At 46.3% G+C, this 21,759-nt stretch overlaps 1 protein-coding gene and 1 pseudogene across 1 annotated transcript in view; one reads left to right on the forward strand and one right to left on the reverse strand.

Annotated features, from left to right (window-relative positions):
- Nucleotides 1–4,742: 4,742 nt before the first annotated feature.
- TRIM69 (tripartite motif containing 69) overlaps nt 4,743–21,759 on the forward strand; it is a 51,627-nt gene continuing 34,610 nt past the window's right edge. The window contains exons 1-3 of the mRNA XM_017348076.4: nt 4,743–5,248; nt 20,207–20,350; nt 21,238–21,471. Of these exons, the coding sequence (XP_017203565.1) occupies nt 21,466–21,471 (6 nt within the window). The 5' untranslated portion in view covers nt 4,743–5,248; nt 20,207–20,350; nt 21,238–21,465. The remainder of the gene's footprint in view (nt 5,249–20,206; nt 20,351–21,237; nt 21,472–21,759) is intronic.
- On the reverse strand, nt 19,847–20,263 carry LOC100348167 (TIM double twin CX3C motif protein pseudogene; annotated as a pseudogene).

Below are 21,759 nucleotides of genomic sequence, written 5' to 3' on the forward strand. Positions count from 1 at the left end.
CTATTCTGATTCTTTGGAAAGCCACAAGAAGGGCTGAAAGGAAAAAAAAAACTAATATAATTAAAAATACCAGGAAGTCATATATCAAGCACTTACTATGCAGTAAGTATACTATACATCTCCTCTCATAAGTTAGATAGAATTATTCATTCTTTGGTCTTCCACAAGACAGATGAAATCCAAGAAATGGAAGAGATACTTGTTGTCTCTTGGTAAAGCACTCAGGTCTGACCAACACCCACAATGATATGCAGCCTTCCCCTCCCCCAGGAACCACTTCCTCTTTTTTACTGGTTTCGCATAGACAAAAAAATAAAAAGGATTTTTGCTGCCTCACAATGGCAGAATGTTATTTGCAGTGGTCTTCTAGGTATCCTTTGCTGTCTGCAGGTGCGTGTGCCATCTTCATCATCTGAAGAATCAGTATCTTAGGTCTAACTCATGCTGAAGCAGGCTCTGAGTCAAGGATCAATTGCTAGCAGCTTATTAAGAAAAGGCTTCCAGGACCAAACAGTAAGAGGGTAGAGGATAAAGGAGAGGGAGTGGAGAGAAGCCAAGTGAGAGTATAATTGCAGAAGTCCCACACTTAGTTCTGCTCCCATGGGGAGCTCGAGAACACACAACACATCTCAAAGTTTGTCCTGCTTCAAAGCACAGGGGCTGGGCTTTGGTAATCCACATCCCCCTGTCTTTGGGTATGGAGGGATGTGGGATGGGGCGGAAGAGAAAACTCCTGGATACCTCTAGTGCTCCCCAGTGTCTGAGAGTAATCTGCAGGTGCTAGCTGTTAGCAAAGTATGCAAGAGCTGGGGGTGGGGTGGGGTGGGGTGGGTGGGAACTGGCTCCTAAAGCCAAATCTGGGTGGGGCTTTAAGTTGCCATTGTGAGTTTCTGTTAGCTTTCTCTGCTGGGCCCCAACATATGCAGTCCCAAACTCTGTGCAAATTAAAATCTAAGGCATTAGACCATTAAGGGGCGAATGTCACCGGACTCACCTGAGTTTGAATCCTAATTTCACAAAAGAGATTGCAACAGTTAATGTCACTGACTCGATCCTTTGTCACCATATCCACAATGAGCTAATTATGAAATTTACTCATTTAGTCATTCATTTGTTCAGCAAATATGGAGTATACATTCTGCACTAGGCACTGTTCAGAGCTGTCCTGAGAGAAGGGGATGGTGATGAGAAGGGCTCTGTAAGAGGTAAAGCTCAAAGGCAACCACTTCTATGTCCAGGAGTTTACTTTCATAGCCTGTTAGAACAAATCAGCTGAAATTCAGCAAAGAAATACAGGGGAAAACTTGGCACTGCACTGATGAAAAAGGATCCATGGAAGAATCCTTTCCCTGAAGGGTTTCAGGTAGCATGATCCGCACTCACCCTGCACAGTGAGTTCCTCCAAGGGTAGGCCTGTAGACAGAGCTCTCTTCTGACAGAGGATGACCTTCTTACTGAGGGATTTTATAAAGTCTCATTGTATTCTCAGGAAAACGTTGAGTCCTTCCTCCGTCAAAAGTCATCCTCTTTCATCTCTTTTAATCTTTTCCTGCCTCAATTTTCTTAACTGTAAAACGAAGGGTTCTTGGCTACTGACTGGTGTTGTCACAATAAGAAAGTCACTTGTGTACAAGAAGCTTACCTACTACATTTCTGGGATAGGAACTAAGTACCCATGCTTAGGCATGGCAGATAAGGTGGGCACAGTCTCCAGGACCCCAGTGTAGACTACAGGCTTCAACTCCATTCAAATGCAATATCTCCCCTCTCCCATTTTTTGACACGGCTTTTTAATGATAATTATTTGGGGGTGTCTCTTTTACTAATATGGTTATGAAAGTCAAGAAACGCAGTATATGAAGGCTCTGGACTGGCTATACAGGCTGGTATAAAGAAGTGCCAGGTTTGGCAACTGGCCCGGGATCTCTGTGAACTGGTGGCACTGAAGACTAACAGGTATACTGTATTGATGCTGTAGGGGCAGAAAAGGGGTGATCCATTTCCTGCCCATTATAAATTCATGACTGACACCCAGATAACAAAAGATAGGCACCATGAGAAAAGCATAACAAATTTACTAACATGTAAATGTGCATGGAGCCACATAAGAGTTTCAAATAAAAATATAAAAGCCCAGCTCAGCACTGGGTTAAGCTGCCACTTGGGATGCCTGCATCCCATACTGGAGTGCCAGTTTGAGTCTTGGCTACTTTGTGCTTCCAATCCAGCTCCCTCCTCGTGAGCTTGGGAAGCAGCAGCAGATGATGGCTCAAGTACTTGAGTTCTTGCCACCCATCTGGGAGACCTGATGGAGTTCCTGGCTTCGGGCTTCAGCCTGGTCCAGTCCTGGCTGTTACAGCTATTTGGAGAGTGATTAAGCAGATGGAAGATATCTGTCACTCTTATCTTTCAAATAATAAATAAATCTTTAAAAAAAGAAAACTCAAAGGCCAGAAAGTTGAGGATCAAATGCCTTTTTCAAAGGGGAGAGGAAAGTAGGGGTGGGGGTGGCACTGTAGGGAATTTAAAGGAATAGTGAAGGGTTTTTACAGGAGTGGATGGGCCTAGAACAACAGACAATGGCCTGCAACATAGTTCCTCAACTGAGTGTGGTATTTGATTTTCAGTCTCTTCTCTGTGATATGAGTTTTTTTTTTTTTTTTTTTTTGACAGGCAGAGTGGACAGTGAGAGAGAGAGAGACAGAGAGAAAGGTCTTCCTTTTGCCGTTGGTTCACCCTCCAATGGCCGCTGCCGCCAGCGCGCTGCAGCCAGCACACCGCGCTGATCCGATGGCAGGAGCCAGGTGCTTCTCCTGGTCTCCCATGGGGTGCAGGGCCCAAGCACTTGGGCCATCCTCCACTGCACTCCCTGGCCACAGCAGAGAGCTGGCCTGGAAGAGGGGCAACCGGGACAGAATCCGGTGCCCCAACCGGGACTAGAACCTGGTGTGCCGGCGCCGCAAGGCGGAGGATTAGCCTAGTGAGCCACGGTGCCGGCCTGTGATATGAGTTTAATCTTCACTGGTTAATGAAATTTGAATAAGAAGAGTGAAAACAACTGGGTTCCTCTTTGGTGGATCCCCTCTTCAGGTAAATAGGGGAACTTTAGGGAAATTCCCTCTCTGGGCTTCGGGAAAGAAAAAGGATAGGAGGCAGTGGTCCTAGGGCTGGGGCAGGGTTTGCGAGATCTTGAGGCTGCTTTAGTTCAGCATGTCAAGGCACCATAGCTGGGTATTGTTTTCTGAATCCCAACAGTAACTTGGATTCAGAAATGGTATTGCTGGCTCTGGTATGATTCTCCTGAAAAAGGGCTTTAAAATTATGCAAAAACTTACTAAAAAGCACTAGGCTTGGAGGAAAATGATACGGGACCTTAATCACATAAGACCCTAACATATTGGTTAATCCTTGCTGATTAGCTTATGCTGTTTAGACAGTGAGCAACTCAAGTAAAGCACATGTCCCCACTTCCTGCTATTTCTCCCAAAATGTACAGCAAGAAATAAGCAACAGCCAACCAGCAGCTTGTGCCATAATGAGCAATTTGCATTAACCCTCTCCCCTGTATATAGACAGTCAAGCTGCTCTGCTGTCATCTGGAACACCTATTCTAGGAAAGCAGATTACCTGTTTCTGGGTGGCCCTCTAATAATTGGCTCTAATAAACTCCTTTATTTTCACATTCAGTGTGCCTCAACTTGCTTTCTGTGTTGAGACTTCAGAATGGCCAAAACTCTAGGTAAAATTCCAAAAATAAACCAAAAAACCAAAGTACATCTTCCTTTGAGTTGCCTGGTGTTCACGTTCCTGGAAAATTCAGTGTATGTAAGCCTGGCATAGATGGTCAATAAATATTCAAGAAATTAAAAAAAAAAAAAACAGAAAAAAAAGACAACTGGAAAATAAAACACATTTTGACATGTGATTGTAAGCTCATATAATCAGCAGATTTTTCATATGTTGAGATTAGAGAGATAGAGAGGGGCCAGAGCTGTGGTGTAGTGGGTAAGGCTGCCACCTGTAGTGCCGGCATCCCATATGGGCACCGGTTCGAGTCCTGGCTGCTCCATTTCCGATCCTGCTCTCTGCTGTGGCCTAGGAAAACAGTAGAAGATGGCCCAAGTCCTTGGGCCCTGTACCAGCATGGGATACCTGGAAGAAGCTCCTGGCTCCTGGCTTTGGATCTCCAGCCCTTGCAGCCAACTGGGGAATGAACCAGTGGATGGAAGACCTCTGCCCCTCTCCCTCCCCCTCCCCTCTCTCTGCCTCTCCTTCTCTCTGTGTAACTCTTTCAAATAAATAAATAAATAAACAAATAAAATAAATTTAGAGAGAGAGAGAGAAACAAGGTGGGACCCTTGTGACTCAGTCCCTAAGTACTTCAAGTGACTTCATCCTTGGAACAACCCAAACTAGTCCTGTTAACTTCTAAAATGCACCAATAGGGAGCCTTGTTGCCTTTCTGAGAATCACGTGTGCACAGTGGACAGCTGCTCACGTAATCACTGGCGGGCGTGGAGGAGGAAGCAACCCTGCCCTTCCTTTTCTCGGAAATCACCAGGCTTTGGAGAAAGGGAACTACAGTCGGGACTGTCCCCTTCTCTAATCTGAACCAGTGTTTTTTGCCCAGAGACTGGTGATGAGTCACTCTGAGCTCGGGTTCGGATTGGGCAGTTGGGAAACTGTAAAAGTAGATTAAAAGTGGGGGGAAACCCTGTATTTTTCATCATCCAGTTGTGGGAGTTTGCAACGCACTGCCCCACTGGGTTATCTTCGCTTAGCTGGCTGTGCACCACTGCCAGCCTGTGTGCATTCGTCATGAGTACACCCTCCTGCGTCGCCCAGCCTGGGGCTCACAACAGCCCCCCACTCTATACCCTCCGCCCCGCTCCACTTTGCGGCACAGGGTAGCCAGCCACTCACGTTCAGCTCCCACAGTCTGCTGTGCTGGAACGGAAAGCAGCCTAGGGCTGGCCAAGAGGCGGGAGGCTGGAGCGCCGGCTTTCTGCTCTCTAATTGTTGAAGCCCTGTCTGGGCAGGGCTGGGCTGGACAGGACATGTATCTAGGTCATTGATGGTGCCTGGGTGGGCTCCAGGGGCGGTAGCACTGCTTTCCGGGCTGCTCAGCCTTGTCCGGAGGGAGCTCCTTCCCAGAGCAGAGAGCTGCAGGCAGGTTGAGAACTGCGGAGTGGAGTGCAGCGATCCAGGAAGAGGCAGGTGTCTGGAGTCTGAGAGATGTATTGCCTCGGTAAGCAGCGAATGCGGTGGAGGGTGGGGTGCTGCACCCGCCTCACAATTTCACCCTTTTTCCTCCTGGGCTGCCACTTCTCCCCACCAGGTTCTAGAGCTTGCTTCTAAATCCAGATTGTGTTACACTAATTGTGTAACATTTGCCGACTTACATATTTTGAGATATAATTCACGAAACAATTAACATTTAAAGTTTACAACTGGGCCGGCGCCGTGGCTCACTGGGCTAATCCTCCGCCTTGCGGCGCCGGCACACCGGGTTCTAGTCCCGGTTGGGGCGCCGGATTCTGTCCCGGTTGCCCCTCTTCCAGGCCAGCTCTCTGCTGTGGCCAGGGAGTGCAGTGGAGGATGGCCCAGGTGCTTGGGCCCTGCACCCCATGGGAGACCAGGAAAAGCACCTGGCTCCTGGCTCCTGCCATCGGATCAGCGCGGTGCGCCGGCCGCAGCGTGCCGGCCGCAGCGGCCATTGGAGGGTGAACCAACGGCAAAGGAAGACCTTTCTCTCTGTCTCTCTCTCTCACTGTCCACTCTGCCTGTCAAAAAAAAAAAAAAAAAAAAAAAAGTTTACAACTGAGTGAGTTTTTACCATATTCTGAGGGTTGTGTACTCACCACCTCAATTCTAGAACATTTTCATCACCCCAAACCCAATAGCAGTCACTTCCCGTTTTTGCCAAGCCCCACAGTCCTAGGAAACCATCAGTTTTTCTATCTCTATGGATTGGCCTTTGACATTTCATATGAACTGAAATACACCAAATGTGTTTATACAGGAAGAAACAAGCCACTTGTGACTAGCTTCTCATCAAAAGTCGTTCATACTGTAGCAAGTCCAAGAACTTCATTCCTTTTTATTGCTTTGTAATACTCCATTGCACGGATACACTAAGTTTTATTTATCTATTCATCAGATAATGGGTATTTGGATTGTTCCTACTATGGGCTATTATAAATAATCTTGTAATCAATACTTTGTTTAAGTTTTGGTGTGAATATAAGTTTTCAGTTCTCTGGGGATACACCAAGGCTTGGAATTGTTGAATCATACAGAGAGCCCGTTTAACCTTTGAGGAACTCCCAGACTGTTTCCCAAAGCTTCACTCCAAAGTAGAATGTACCATTTCACATTCCCACCAGCAGTAATGTACTGGTAAGAGTTCTAGTTTTTCTATATACTTGCCAACACTTATCTGTATTTTTGATCATAGCTATTCTAGTGGATATGAAATGGTATCTCATTATGGTTTTGATTTGTATTTCCCCAATGACTAACAATGCATTATTTTAAATTACAAAATAATTTTAAAAGGATATATATGCTGAGGTTTTGAAAATTTAACTTCATGTGCCCCAAACCACAGCCAAAGCTCTCCATAGCTAACGATTAGGCTCTCTCTCTTTCCTGAAACAGGATCAGGGATAAAAATCTTCAAAACTCTTACTTGCATGGGTGGGAATTTGGGCTAGCAATTAAGACACATATGTCCTATATCAGAATGCCTGGGTTAAATCCTGGTTGTTGCTTCAGATCCAGTTTCTTTTAAATGCAGATCCTGGGAGGCAGTGGCAATGGCTCAAGTAGTTGGGTGCCTGCCACCTACAGAGGCAGCTCTGGATTAAGTTCCCAGCTCCTGGCTTCAGCCCAAACCCAGCACGCTGCCATTGTGACAGTCTGGGAAGTGAACCAGAGAATGGGAGCTCTGTCTATCTCTGCCTCTCAAATAAAAAAACCTAACTCTACTCGTTGCCTCTATTAGAAAGAGAATCCTGGGCAAGATGAACCTGCAAGCAGACTAAATGATTCATTTCTTATTTGTTGTCAGAAACTCAAATGTGTAAAGAGCTTTTTGGTATCTCTATTTTTACTTATATAAAAAAAGTGCTTCCTTGAGATTCTCATAATGGCTCTTGGTATTTAATGAAATTGTACTTCTTTTTGGGTATCTGTTGGGTTCCTCCTCCCCACTGCCTCAGGCCATGGAATGAGGAGAGGTCTTCCAAACTTTAAATAAATGTAAATATAATTTTTGCATATGAATTTTCTCTCTATATATATATATTTTATACAACTCTTATGCAATTATCATTATACAATTATACACAATAATATATAATATAATGTAAATATATAAACATTTACAAATCTTACTATACAATCTTGTTTTAGGTATTATCAAAGCTTAGTATTTTTCTCATTTTTTTTCCAGATTGAACTTTTTTTTTTTTTAGCATTTTGTGATGTTTTTATTGGGGTGAGGGCACAGGGCGGGAAGGGCACGCCTCGCAGGTGCAGGGAATGTCCGTGCTGGTCAGTCTTCCTGGGATGCTTTGTGGAGCTTTTTTTCTCTTGGCACTGCTCTTGTTGGGGGCGGCCTCCTCGGGCCGCTGCTCCCTTCCTCTTCGGCAGAGAATTTCCCCTTTTTCTTGGGGACCTTCCTGGTGCCCGCCTCCTCCACATCAGTCACCATTTCCTCCTGGGCCGAGGGTTTCTTCCTCTTGGGAGGGCTTACTGTTTACTTACAAGCCACCCCTGTCTCTTCCAGATGACTCACCAACTCCTCCTTGGAGAAAGACTTCTTTTTCTTGGGTTTAGGGGAAGAGACAGATGGCTCTTCTATCCCGCAGATTCAACTGTCTTCTAAGAAGTTTCCAGAGGCTTCACCCGCTATGGGAGCACAGCAGTTGTGGAGGTGGAAACAGGACTAGAACCAGAATCAGAGTTCAGATAGAGTGGAAAATCTGAGCTCTAAATTCTTTTTTCTTTTCTTTTCTTTCTTTTTTTTTTTTTTTGAAATTTTTAAAAATTTGACAGATAGAGTTAGTGAGAGAAAGAGAGAGACAGAGAGAAAGGCCTTCCTTCCGTTGGTTCACCCCTCAAATGGCCGCCACGGCCGGAGCTACGCCGATCGGAAGCCAGGAGCCAGGTTCCTCCTGGTCTCCCATGGGGTGCAGGGCCCAAGCACTTGGGCCATCCTCCACTGTACTCCCTGGCCACAGCAGAGAGCTGGACTGGAAGAGGGGCATCCGGGACTAGAACTCAACACCCATATGATATGCCGGCACTGCAGGGGGAGGATTAACCAAGTGAGCCATGGCGCCAGCCCCTGAGCTCTAAATTCTTATGTCCATCAAGAGTGACTAGCCCACAGCTGTGAGATGTTTGACACGTATCGCTTCTCTGAAGACTGAATCCAAAAAGCATGATAATTACAAGAACATGCTGTGGTAGCATGGTGAATTCCAGACAAGCCTGAGGACACCTTCATCTGGGGAAGGAGATCAACTCCTGACCTGGCCCTGGACATAGAACTCATAGAACTCAGGAAAGTGACGGAGTAGTTGGCCTCACCTGGGAATCTGTAGAACCTGTAGTGATTGACCTAACTTGCCATGACTCTGTTGTGCTACTGAAAAATGGAGAAGGCCAAGGGGAAACACAAGGTCACCCCAAGGCCAGACAGATAGCTGTGTGGCAAACAGGGATGGCGAGTTCATGAGGGACAGAAATGTGAATGTGACCAACAGTGCCCAATGCAATTCTCTGGAAGAAAAAACTTGAAGTCACATACAACGTGTGGTTATATCTGATGTCGAATTTGCATGGATGGATACTCAGAAATTGAACTGAGTAGAAGATACATCTACTCCACAGAATGTGGCCACATCTTCTGTAGTTGGTGTCTATGCACTTCTCTTAAATATACTAAGACATGCTCGGTTTGTTTGTAAAAGATCAGCCACCATCAGTACCACCACATTTATATATGATGTGTACCCTGTTACTCAGGACAGACAGAATATCTGGTTGGATTTTTTTCATGCTCTTATGTAGGGACTGTGAGTTGTTGGCATCCAGTGCTCTGAGTTTAAGGGTAATCAGGGGCCAGCACCATGGCAAAGCAGGTTAAGCCACTTCCTGCAGCATCAGCATCCCATTTGGCTGCTGGTTCAAGACTCAGGTGCTCCACTTCTGATAAAGCTCCCTGTTATTGTGCCTAGGAAAGCAGTGGAGGATGGCCCGAGTGCTTGGGCCTCTGCATCCATGCAGGAGACCTGGATGAAGCCTGGCTTTGGCCTAGCTCAGCCCTGGCTGTTGCAGCCATTTGTGGAATGAACCAGTGGATAGAAGATCTCTCTGTCTCTGTCAGTCTCTGCCTGTAACTCTGTCTTTCAAATAAATAAATAAATAAATCTTAAAAAAAAAAAAAAAAGACTATTGCAGACCCTGTGAGACAGAAGATGATGGCTTAAAAAATTGGGTCCTTGTCACCCATGAGGGAAACCTGGATTGAGCTCCAAATCTAGGCTTCAGCCTGACCCAGTGCCACCCATAGTGGATGTCTGGTGAAAAACCCAAGGGATGAGAGCTCCCTCTGCCTCTTAAATCATAGAAATTATAAGACAATTTGTAAAATTCCCATCTGGAGGCCGGCGCCGCGGCTCGCTAGGCTAATCCTCCGCCTTGCGGCGCCGGCACACCGGGTTCTAGTCCCGGTCGGGGCGCCGGATTCTGTCCCGGTTGCCCCTCTTCCAGGCCAGCTCTCTGCTGTGGCTAGGGAGTGCAGTGGAGGATGGCCCAGGTGCTTGGGCCCTGCACCCCATGGGAGACCAGGAAAAGCACCTGGCTCCTGGCTCCTGCCATCGGATCAGCGCGGTGCGCCGGCCGCAGCGTGCCGGCCGCAGCGGCCATTGGAGGGTGAACCAACGGCAAAGGAAGACCTTTCTCTCTGTCTCTCTCTCTCACTGTCCACTCTGCCTGTCAAAAAATAAAAAATAAAATAAAAAAAAATTCCCATCTGGAATATATAAAAAGCTCATGTCTCATATACTCTGAGATCACTTTTAGTTTCCCTTGGTTCCTTGTTTCAGGGCTGGACTTTGGTTGTCAAAGTGTACCAGATACTGGTGGTTGACCTCAAAGTAAATTTCCCTTTCTCCTAGTCATCAAGTTTTTCTGCTGCTGTTGGCCACATGTGGGCATTATGAACCATGTAAATAAGGGTTGTTCTCTGGAGATGGTGGCACGTAGATGGAAGGAACTGGGGAGACGAACAACTTTGAAAACCAGAGTCACCACACCACCAGCCAAATTTGGACTTGTACTTGAAAGAGAAATAAACTTCATTTTTGCTTAAGCAACCATTATACTGTGTTTATTTGTCAGGCTGAAACGTAAAACTAACCATTACACTGGGTCTCATTTAGAGTAATGGAATCATTGTTTTAGTTAATGAATCAGGCAGGATGCTGTCTCTAGGTCTCTCTAAACTTCTTGGTTCTACTGGAGTAGATTAGTCCTTTCTGACCACCTCTAATACCAGTAGGTGGACACCAGGCCCCGTGGGGTCTCCTAGTGGCCTGCAAGGCCAGTCAACAGAGTTGTCTAGGCACACTGGGACACAGAGTTGTGGTTCTGTGCTCCCTGACTCGCCAGGCCAGAGAGGATCTGCCTTCATGCTGGCTTTACAGGTGTCCTTGCCTTCCTCCACACTGGTCAGCTCATCAACAAGTAGGCACGTTTCTCTGTAAATAAACTGGCTGGGGTCACGGGCTTTGGGAACTGTCCTGTTCTGCCACAGCCCTTTTTCTTTGGCAGAGAATCATGTAGCACTTTTAATTCAGCCTACACTCTAGAATGGGAGGGGTGTGACTTATGCAGTCCTCTTACCATTTCTCAAGAAAGAAATGTACCAGAGCTGGCACTGTGGTGCAGTGGGTAAAGCTGCTGCCTGCAGTGCTGGCATCCCATATGGGTGCCGGTTCAAGTCCCGGCTGCTCCACTTCCGATCCGGCTCTCTGCTATAGCCTGAGAAAGCAGTGGAAGATGGCCCAAGTCCTTGGGCCCCTGCACACGCATGGGAGACCCGGAAGAAGCTCCTGGCTCCTGGCTTTGGATCAGCGCAGCTCCGGCTATTGCAGCCATTTGGGCAGTGAACCAACAGGTGGAAGACTTCTCTCTCTCTCTCTCTCTCTCTCTCTCTCTCTGCCTCTCATAACTCTGCCTTTCAAATAAATAATTATCTTTTTTTTTTAAAAAAAAGAATGAAACGTACCTTGCTTCTTCCTTACAGTGACTGAAGCACACCACCCCCCTGACAGGGGCTCAGCTGTACAATGGAGCAGGGGCTGCCCCTGCAGCATGCCTGTCCACTCCCCAGACCTCAGATGCTTGACTTGGCACACGATATACAAGATGAATAGCTTCTGGTTTATGTGGCATAAACCATTCAGTGGGTTTCTTTTTATGTTCTAAAATGAAATGAGGAAGAAAAAGAACATAAAAATTATAAAAATGTAAAAAAGTTTTAAATATGCTCTTTCCACATTTTCATAGATTATCTTGTGTATGCCACTTTGGGGACTGATAAATGCTCTGTGACAAAGCAGTATGTCACAAATTTGATGGAAACAGAGGAGATGCCTGTTCAATGCAGTCCAGCTTTTGCACGTGTTGTCTATGGGATCAGGGTGAAGAACACTCTCAGTTTGCTGTCAGCCCTGTGTCCCGCCCCCATCATATTCTACACAGTTTACTCATACATTGATTTACCTACCAAACTCCTATAGACATTTGAGGTTTTGGTTTCTCCTTTAGTGGAAAAAATAAAGGGATCCCAGCTTTTCAAAAAATCAAAGTAAGGAGTCAGCACTGTGGCGTAGTAGGTTGAAGCTCTGCCTGTGGTGCCAGCATCCCATGTGGTGCTGGTTTGAGTTCCTGCTGCTCCACTTCCTTGTTTTTTTTTTTTTTTTAAGATTATATTTATTTAGTTGAAAGTCAGAGTTACACAGAGACAGGAGAGGCAGAGAGAGAGAGAGAGAAAGAGAGTGAGAGAGAGAGGTCTTCCATCCGACGGTTCACTCCCCAATTTGCTGCAACGCCTGGAGCTGCGCTGATCCAAAGCCAGGAGCCAGGAGCTTCTTCCAGGTCTCCCATGTGGGTGCAGGGGCCCAGGGACTTGGGCCATCTTCTACTGCTTTCCCAGGCCATAGCAGAGAGCTGGATCGGAAGTGGAACAGCCGGGTTCGAAATGGCACCCATATGGATGCTGACGCTTCAGGCCAGGGTGTTAACCCATGGCGCCACAGTGCCAACCCCTGCTCCACTTCCAATCCAGCTCCCTGCTAATGCGCCTGGGAAAGCAGTGGAAGATGGCTAATGTGCTTGCACCCATGTGGGAGACCAAGAAGAAGCTCCTGGCTCCTGGCTTCAGATTGGCCTGGCTGCAGCTGTTGTGGCTATTTGGGAGTGAACCAGCAGATGGAAGACCTCTCTCTCTCTCTCTTTAAAAAAAAAAAAAAAAGATTTATTTATTTATTTGAAAGAGTTACACAGAGAGAGGAGAGGCAGAGAGAGAGAGAGAGGTCTTCCACCTGCTGGTTCACACCCCAGCTGGCTGCAATGGCCAGAGCTACACCGATCCTTAGCCTGGAGCGCGGAGCCAGGAGCCAGGAGCCAGAAGCCAGGAGCCAGGAGCCAGGAGCCAGGAGCTTCTTCTAGGTCTCCCATGCAGGTGCAGGGGCCCAAGCACCTGGGCCATCTTCTACTGCTTTCCCAGGCCACAGCAGAGAGCTGGATTAGAAATGGAGCAGCCGAGGCTGGCGCCGCGGCTCACTAGGCTAATCCTCTGCCTGCAGCGCCGGCATCCCAGGTTCTAGTCCCGGTTGGGGTGTCGGATTCTGTCCCGGTTGCTCCTCTTCCAGTCCAGCTCTCTGCTGTGGCCCGGGAAGGCAGTGGAGAATGGCCCAAGTGTTTGGGCCCTGCACCTGCATGAGGGACCAGGGGTGGCTACCTGGCTCCTGGCTTTGGATCAGTGGGGGGTGAACCAATGGAAGGAAGACCTTTCTCTCTGTCTCTCTCTCTCTCTCACTGTCTAACTCTGCCTGTCAAAAAAAAAAAAAAAAAAAAAAAAAAAAAAAGCGCAGCCGGTCTCGAACCGGCACCCATAAGGGATGCCAGCACTGCAGGCAGCAGCTTTACCAGCTATGCCACAGCACCAGCCCCACAAATAAATAAATCTTAAAAAAAATCAAGGTAAATTTTAGAGATAGTGAAATGCATTGATCTTAAGTGTATAATTTGATGAATTTGGACAAATGTATTCATTTAACCAACATTGAAATCAAAATATACAACAATTCCATCACCCCCAGAAAGTTCCCTTATGCTTCCTTCTAGATAATCCTCATCCCCTACAGGCAATCACTGTTCTGATTACTGCCGCTGTAGATTTGTATGGAGACACTGACTTCAGTTATTTCATTATCTAGCCCAGCTCATCAAGAAGGGAAATTCAACAAGGACTTGGAGTATAAGCACTAGGGAGGGATCAAGGGTTTGGTTTAAGGAGGGAAGGGGAAGAGAATGACTTACATCGTCTCTTGTAAGAATTGAGGTAAGGGGGCAGGGATTTGGTGTAACAGTTGAGACACGGCTTAGGATGACTGCATCCCATGCTGGAGTATCTGGTGCAAGCCCCAGCTCCTCTTCTTCCAATCCAGCTTCTTGCCAGGTGAACTCTGGGAGGCAGCAGATGATGGTCCAAGCACTTGAGTCTCATCAAGCACTTGGGAGACCTGGAGTTCCTGGCTCCAGCCTGGCCCACTCTTGGCTATTGTGGGCATTTGGGTGATAAGCCAATGGATGGAAGAACTCTCTGTTTTTCTGTACACCTTTCAAATAAAAAGAAAATAAACAAACACAAAATTTTAAAAAAGAATCAAGGCAAGAAAATATTACTAGCGATATTTACTATGTATTAAGCAATAGATGTGGGGCTGGTGTTTTGGTGTAGCGGGTAAAGCCACAGCGTGTGATACTGGCAGCCCATATAGGTACCAGTTTGTGTCCTGACTGCTCCACTGCTGATTCAGCTCCTTGCTAATGGCCTGAGAAAAGCAGCAGAAGATGGCCCAAGTGTTTGGGCCCTTGCCACCTATCTAGGAGACCAGAATGAAGCTCCTGGCTCTTGGCTTTGGCTTAGCCCAGTCTTGGCTGTTGTAGCTATCTGGGGAATGAACCAGCAGATGGAAGAACTCTCTCTTGGTCCCTCCCTCTCTTTCCATAATTTTGACTTTCAAATAAATAAATATATTTTTTAAAAGCAATAGTTACGTTTCAGGCATAACTTCACATGCCATAGATAGTCAAGGAAACACTTAGGCAGGAGCAGGAAGTGAGCTGACACATGGCACATGAACATGAATAATCTGACATGACAATATACAGTTATATGAAGAAGTGAGAACTAAAGATAGACGAGACCATTAGGGCCTAGGCTTATTGCCTGGCCTATACTAAACTATCCCTACTGCATATGTTGGGTACAGCTGCCAGTACAAACATGTTACTCACTGAGAACCTGAAATTCTTTTTTTTTTTTTTTTGACAGGCAAAGTGGACAGTGAGAGAGAGACAGAGAGAAAGGTCTTCCTTTTTGCTGTTGGTTCACCCTCCAATGGCCACCGCGGCCAGGTACTTCCCCTGGTCTCCCATGGGGTGCAGGGCCCAAGCACTTGGGCCATCCTCCACTGCACTCTCTGGCCACAGCAGAGAGCTGGCCTGGAAGAGGGGCAACTGGGACAGAATCCGGCACCCCGACCGGGACTAGAACCCGGTGTGCTGGTGCCACAGGCGGAGGATTAGCCTAGTGAGCCGTGGCGCCGGCCCTGAAATTCTTAAGAAGGATAAGCTTTTAGGGTCTTTCCTCAGCTACATCAATTAGGTCCCAGTATTAAATCTGTGCTGGGGTAGTTAAGGAGCATTAGTGAAGCCAGTTGGCTCTCAGTGACATCGTTCCCTCACTGGCTGTCTGTACAGCAGGAGTTTCCCTGCAGTGGAGCAGGGAGCAGCAGCACTCACCCAGGTGCAGATGCACTCCCAGTGCTTCTTACCTACTGCCTTCCTCTGGCTTTCCTGGCAGCCTCATGGACACTTGGCACCATGGAGTGCCTTAGGGAGGTCTTTGTGAACCCTGCTCTCTTGGCACCTCATGATTCTGAACTCCTTCAGTGCTCTAGGGGTTTGCATAGGAGGCTAGTAAGCACCGTTGGGTCCTATTGGGCATTTCTAAACAATGTATTCATGGTTAGAACAACAGACTACTCGACAGCTTTACTTCTAATAGTTTTAGAATTTGTTAATACCTGGTATTTTTAAAAAGATTTACCTCTTTTTATTTGAAAGGCAGAGTGAGCTATCTGCTGGTTCATTCCTCAAATGTCTACCACAGCCAGAGCTGAGCCAGGCTGAAGCCGGGAGCTAGGAACTTCATCTGGTCTCCTACATGGGTGGCAGGGACCCAGGCACTTGATCCATCATCCACAGCCTCCTAGGATGCATTAGCAGGAAGCTGGACCAGAAGCATGGGGTAGCTGAGATGCAAACCAGGCACTCTGCTGTGCAATGTGGTGTCTCAAGTGGTGGCTTGATCTGCTGTGCCACAATGCCCACTGCAGCACATGGTATTTTTAAAAAATATTTATTTATTTGTATGACAGAGAGAGTGCCATTGGGGGGGGGAGGGAGGGAGGGGTGGGAGAGAAAGAGAGAGAGAGAATCTTCCATGCACTGGTTCACTCCCCAGATGCCCACAACTCTATCCATTGGTTCACTCCTCAAAAGCCCACAACAGCAGGGCTGGGCCAGGCTGAAGCCAGGAGCCAGGAACTCCATCTGGGTCTCCCACAAGGGTCGCAGGGACCCAGGTGCTTGGGCCATCTTCCACTGCCTCCCAGGTACTTAACTGGAAGCTGGATGAGAAGCAGAGCAGCCGGCACTCAAATCAGCACTCCAAAATGGGATGTTGCAAAGGTGGGTTAATCTGCTGCATCACAATGCTGGCCCCAGCAGACAGTATTTTAAAAGTAAAACTTGGGGCCGCCGCTGTGGCTTAGCCAGTAAAGCTGCTGCCTGCAGTACCGGCTTCCCATATGGGAGCTGGTTCAAGACCCAGCTGCTCCATTTCTGATCCAGCTTTCTACTATGGCCTGGGAAAGCAGTAGAAGATGGCCCAGGTTCTTGGGCCCCTGCACCCGCATGGGAAACCTAGAAGAAGCTCTTGAATTCTGGTTTTGGATTGGCCCAGCTCTGGCTGTTGCAGTCACTTGGGGAGTGAACAAGTGGGTGGAAGTTTCTCTCTCTCTCTCTCTCTCTCTCTCTCTCTCTCTGCCTCGGCCTCTCTGTAACTCTGCCTTTCAAATAAATAAATAAATCTTAAAAAAAGTAAAACTTATATGTTCTTTTCCCTCATTTTCAATTTCCTAATTCAGTTTCTTGTAATCTGCAGGTAGATTTTTGACTTTGAATGTCTTTTCTGCTTTATTGTCCAGGGATTATTTAGAGATAGATCTGACATAAGAGCCTTCACTCTATGGGGCCACCAATCAGGGTGGCATTTGAGATGACCCCTTCCGTTCCCCCTTGGTCTTTAGCAGACAGCCTGGCTCACATTTTCTTCTCCCATGAAGCGGCATGAAGACGGGCACAGCCCCAGGTGTGGCTCTGCCAGCATCACTTTCTTTCTAAAGGGAGGGCAGAGGAGCAGCCAGTGTAGCTCCCACCCTGCTTGGCCTCTCTGTTAAGAGCACCTTTAGAGAAAAACCACACTCTTCCTGTGCTATGAACAAGCACAAGCCACAGAAGCAGCAGTTATTCTGCTATCCAATGAGAAAAGAGAGGGTTTGGTGTGTTTCTGGGACCTGCTAATTTATTAATTCACTGGCTCACCCACTCATTGAGCTAGTATTTATTAAAGTTTGATAATGTGGTAGGCCTTTGTCACTAAAAAAGATGAATAAGTCTATTCCTCTAAGACAACAGAACTATAAACCACTATAAGTTTCCTCCAGGAAGTTCACAGCTAGTAGGGAAGAGGTTTGAAAACAGTTTTAATGAAAAAAAAGAATGAGATGTAATAAAAAGCTATGATAGACGTATCTCCAGGGAGTGGCTAAGGCATAAAAAATGAAAAATGAATTCTTAGTAACTGTCTTGGAGCCTTAAAGATGGAAAACTAAGCCTTTCATTTATATTCAACTCTGCTGGAGTCCTTGAAGCTTAGTATTTATTTATATCTCTGCTATATTTCAAGACAAAAAGTTTGTCACACCAATTTTAATACAATAATAATAAAATACATGATATCATGCATGCAATATATAATAAAGAATAATATGATAAATATTTAATAATAATAGCTGTTAACAGTTACAGGTACCCACCATGTGCCAGATACTGCTAAGCACTTTATATATATCATCTCATTTAGTTCTTATAATAATCATATAAAGTAGATATTATTGTTCCTATTTTAGATATGATAACATTAAGACTTGGAAAAGAAAAGTAACTTGGATTAATGCTTTTTCCTACTAATATGATAAAACCCGGTATGTTTAGTTTCTTAGATATCACTGCCTGTTCTGCTTTCTACTTGGCTTTTAAATAGTGAAACAAAGACTTGAAGTATTCCTTGTGGTGACTGGGGCCTCTTGCTATGTAGGTTTGGCATCACAGATTTCTATAGGGGGCAGGGGGCATAGGGATACACATTCTACACATGGAAGGACTGATGCCCAGAGGCTCACAGGTCTTAGCCAAGATTACCCAGTGCTCTGGTGGGAGACAAGACTTCTCTCTTTCAGGTCAGTATTCCCACTCCTGGGCTAAGGTCTTGAGAACATGTAGACTCCAGGATTTAGTACAATCATCTGTACTAAACATTGTTAAATGTTGGCCAACTACAAAAATATTCAAGATGAAGCAAAGTTTTTTTTTGACAGAACTTTCATTGCCTTTTGTTTTGTTTTTAAAGGGAAACTTAAACCTTATTTATTTTCTTTAGACAACTAGGAAGATAGATCACAACATTCAAACAGTGAATAGACAGGTTATATGATCATTTCAATAAGTTGGTAAAAAAATTAAGATCTTTATAAAAATGATAAGGTGTCATGCTGGGGCACAACACTGCAAGTTGCAAAGACCCTAGGCAAAAATGGGATTTAGTAATGTGGGGCTGCCTTCCCGTCCTTCGTTCTCAGGGAGTCAACGCTTGTCCTAGCCCAAGTTGCTTGCTTTTTCTCCTTTGGCTTTCCTGTTGCTAGGGGATTGTCTGAATAAGGCTTTGTTAATTCAGGGGGCTAAATAAGCAATGCTGTGTTTAGGCTTTCTTTCCATTCTGTTGGCATGAAAACCAGGTTTTTCCAAACTCAGTACTTTACAGCTCTCTTAATTATGTAGCCAACAGTTCATCTTTTACCAGTCATCCCTGGATATTGGTGCATATCACCGTTAAAGCCCTCTTTCCCTTCAAGGGGAAAGTGTCCCTGCAAATTTATCCTGGTACTGCATGAGAGAGGAGCTGTGTTTCCCATACCCAGTGTGACATCACTTCTGTATTTGCATGTATTTGCATCGTCTCCAGGCTGAAAGATGCACTGTTCAAGAATGTCAAAAAACACATATTCGTATCTTGATGGCTAAAAAACGAATATAGCTCTTTAAGATTCTTTCTCAAACTGCTTTCCCTCCCAATTCCACATCTTAAATCAACTTTCTACTTGGCTTTTACTTGGCTTGTATATACTTGGCTTGATCTTGTATATAAAACAGAATCAAGCAACACAAAGACCCAGAAACGTTTTTCCTCTAAATTTTTTAAAAATTATTTTATCTATTTGAAAGACAGAGTTACAGAGAGAGAGAGAGAGAGAGAGAGAGAGAGAAAGGTCTTCCATTCCGCTGATTCACTCCCCAAGTGACCACAACAGCCAGAGTTGAGATGATCCGAAGCCAGGAACCAGGAGCTTCTTCCTGGTCTCCCACCCGGGTGCAGGGGCCCAAGGACTGGGGCCATCTTCTACTGCTTTCCCAGGCCGTAGCAGAGAGCTAGATTGGAAGAGGAGCAGCCGGGACTCAAACCGGTGCCCATATGGGATGCCGGGACTGCAGGCTGGAGCTTTAACCCGCTGGTCCATAGTGCTGGCCCCAACTTCTAAATTTTCTAAATTGGTGACTTCGTGGATTTTGTGTTACAGCATATGGAAACTGGTGTGGCGTCACCTCAGGTAAACAGGAGACTGCCAACACACAGAAGCCCCTTTCCTCAAACTGCACCAGACCTCAGGCATATTAGAGGAACCCAATAGCCTACTGGTATCTGTGTCACTAAGAAGAATCTGGTGCCTTGGAGGGCTCTGATTTGGTACAAAGGAGATCCCATTGCCAGGACAAACATTTGCCTCATGAAATTTAGACTCTAAAACAACTTCCTGTGTCATCTGTAAACCAAATTTTTGCACGATTTTTTTTTTCACCATTTCACTTACAAGGACTGACATATAAAAGAACTGGGCTCTCTCTCTCTCTCTCTCTCTGCCTCTGCCTCTCTGTAACTCTGCCTTTCAAATAAATAAATCTTTTTTTAAAAAAGAAAGAAATATAAAAGAACCAGTGTCCAGAGGCAAGTGACATGCTTTAAACTTGTTGCCTTCCTTGACTTCTTCATTCATTAGTTTCTGTTTAAAAGACTAAAATTCCCATTCCTCTTTTAAATAGATTCCTTCCTTCAGCCCTAATGTCCACTGCCATAGACTTTTTATTTCCCAATGAATGAGAGCAACTCCTTCATCTTTTTCCTCATGGTTGGGATGAGATGTGTGCGTGGTCATCCACGCACTTGGCCACACAACTGTCTAGCTGCCACTTTACCTGTAGCTCCAAATTCTCCACATCTAGTGAATCTTTGGCTTTATCGCTGCAACGCATGGTTCTCCAGGCCAGGCAGCCCTGGAATTGCTCTAAGTCGCTGGTCACCAAGGCCCAGGCTTGAGCCAGAGGCCATGGCAGTGGTCAATGCACTGGTACACTGATGTACAGATGCCTGGCTCCCCTCATAACAGCTGGCGCTGCACTGGAACATGAGGGCCTGCACCTTATGGATGTCTTCCTGCTCCAGATTCTTCACCATGAAGCCCACCACCTCCTGTACCCAGAGCTGCTGCAGCCCCACCATGCTGCACCGTGCCGGAACCTGTGTGGATGCCTCATCGCCTTTTCTCTGACAAAGAATTTGGTCCAACAAATGCTAGGTACAGTCAAGGTGGGTAAGACAAAGCACAACTCTGCTGTTGTTTACAACTTACTGGGAAGGGTGGTGGGTCCAGGGGGAGACGTGCAAATGATTAAAATACATTGTTAAGGCCAATGGTATAGACGTGTACATACACCTAAGGTGCTACAGAAATGTGTAAAACAGTGGTTCTGAACTGGGGGGGTGGGTAATTCCAACTTCCACCCACAGCATAAGCTGGCAATAACTAGAGTGGTGCTACTGGCTGAAATTCACAGGACACCCTCCTACAACAGACTTAGCTCACAATGTCAGAAGGGCTGAGGATGGAAAACATTGGGATAAAGCCAGCAAATGGGAGGCAGAGCGGGTAACGCCTTGGTAGGGGGCCGAGGGGATAGTTCAGTGAAGGCATAATGACTGAGGGCAGCGAGGGACCAGCAGAAGGGACAACATGTGCAAAGCCACCAGAGCAGAGTGTATGTGGGCAACCACACACACCAGGAGCAGAGCTGTCGATGTTCAGGTTGGACAGCACACAGGAGCTAGACACTCCAGAAAACAGATTGAGATGTGGCTCTTTCAGGAGCACAGACCCATAATGCATCTCTGTGAGCTAAAACAGCTCACGAACGCTGTAAGAAATGAATGACTTTCCCCATCCTGCTTCCTTTGGTTCCCAGGCCTTTGTCACTTTCTCAGAGGCAGGGTCAGGGCTGAAACAGCTCTCAAGCACAGCCTCTCCACCGCGTCTCGATGCTGTGACAGGACGAGGAGCAGGAGTGAGGCAGCTATTTTGACCACATTCGGCTTCTAGGTTGCTCTTTGATAGAGCAGTCTAGTCCAGAAATGGGGATCTGGGAACGTTGGCATCAGACAGCTACCCAATCAGGGCTTCTCTTTCTCTTTCTCTTAAGCAAATGCTGATCAAAGCAACTGACAAACTGTCACGGAATCTGCCGGACTTCGCTGTGGCCTTTCCTCTGCTCTCCAGCTCCTGAAACTTTTCCTCCTTATGTCATGCTCTGAGCCCATTCCTAGAAAACTGGTAGGTCTCCAACTCCGGATCTGCAGCACCCTGGGCCTGCTGAGCTCTGATACAAGTAGACTGCTTCTGCCCCCTGGTGGCCTGATGATCAAGCTTCATGGAGGTAAGTCACTCTCAACACAGCAGGTTTTGCAGGCACAGTGAGGAAAACTAGATCGCAGAGCCTGAAAGGAGATTTGGGGAATTATTTAACATGAGATGACTTCTATACCCTCTTCAGACCTTATAATAACTGAGAATTTAGATTATAGAGACTGGTAGAAAACATGCTGTGTAGGATGTCCACACCCCCTATGGAGTACCTGGGTTTGAGTCCCAACTCCACTCCTGATTCCAGCTACCTGGTGGTGTGTACCCTAGGAGGCAGCAGGTGATGGCTCAAGCGATTGGG

Source organism: Oryctolagus cuniculus, chromosome 12 (assembly GCF_051225735.1).
Source record: "Oryctolagus cuniculus isolate XC-2025 breed Fujian yellow rabbit chromosome 12, ASM5122573v1, whole genome shotgun sequence".
In the NCBI taxonomy this organism is placed as follows: Eukaryota; Metazoa; Chordata; class Mammalia; order Lagomorpha; family Leporidae; genus Oryctolagus; species Oryctolagus cuniculus.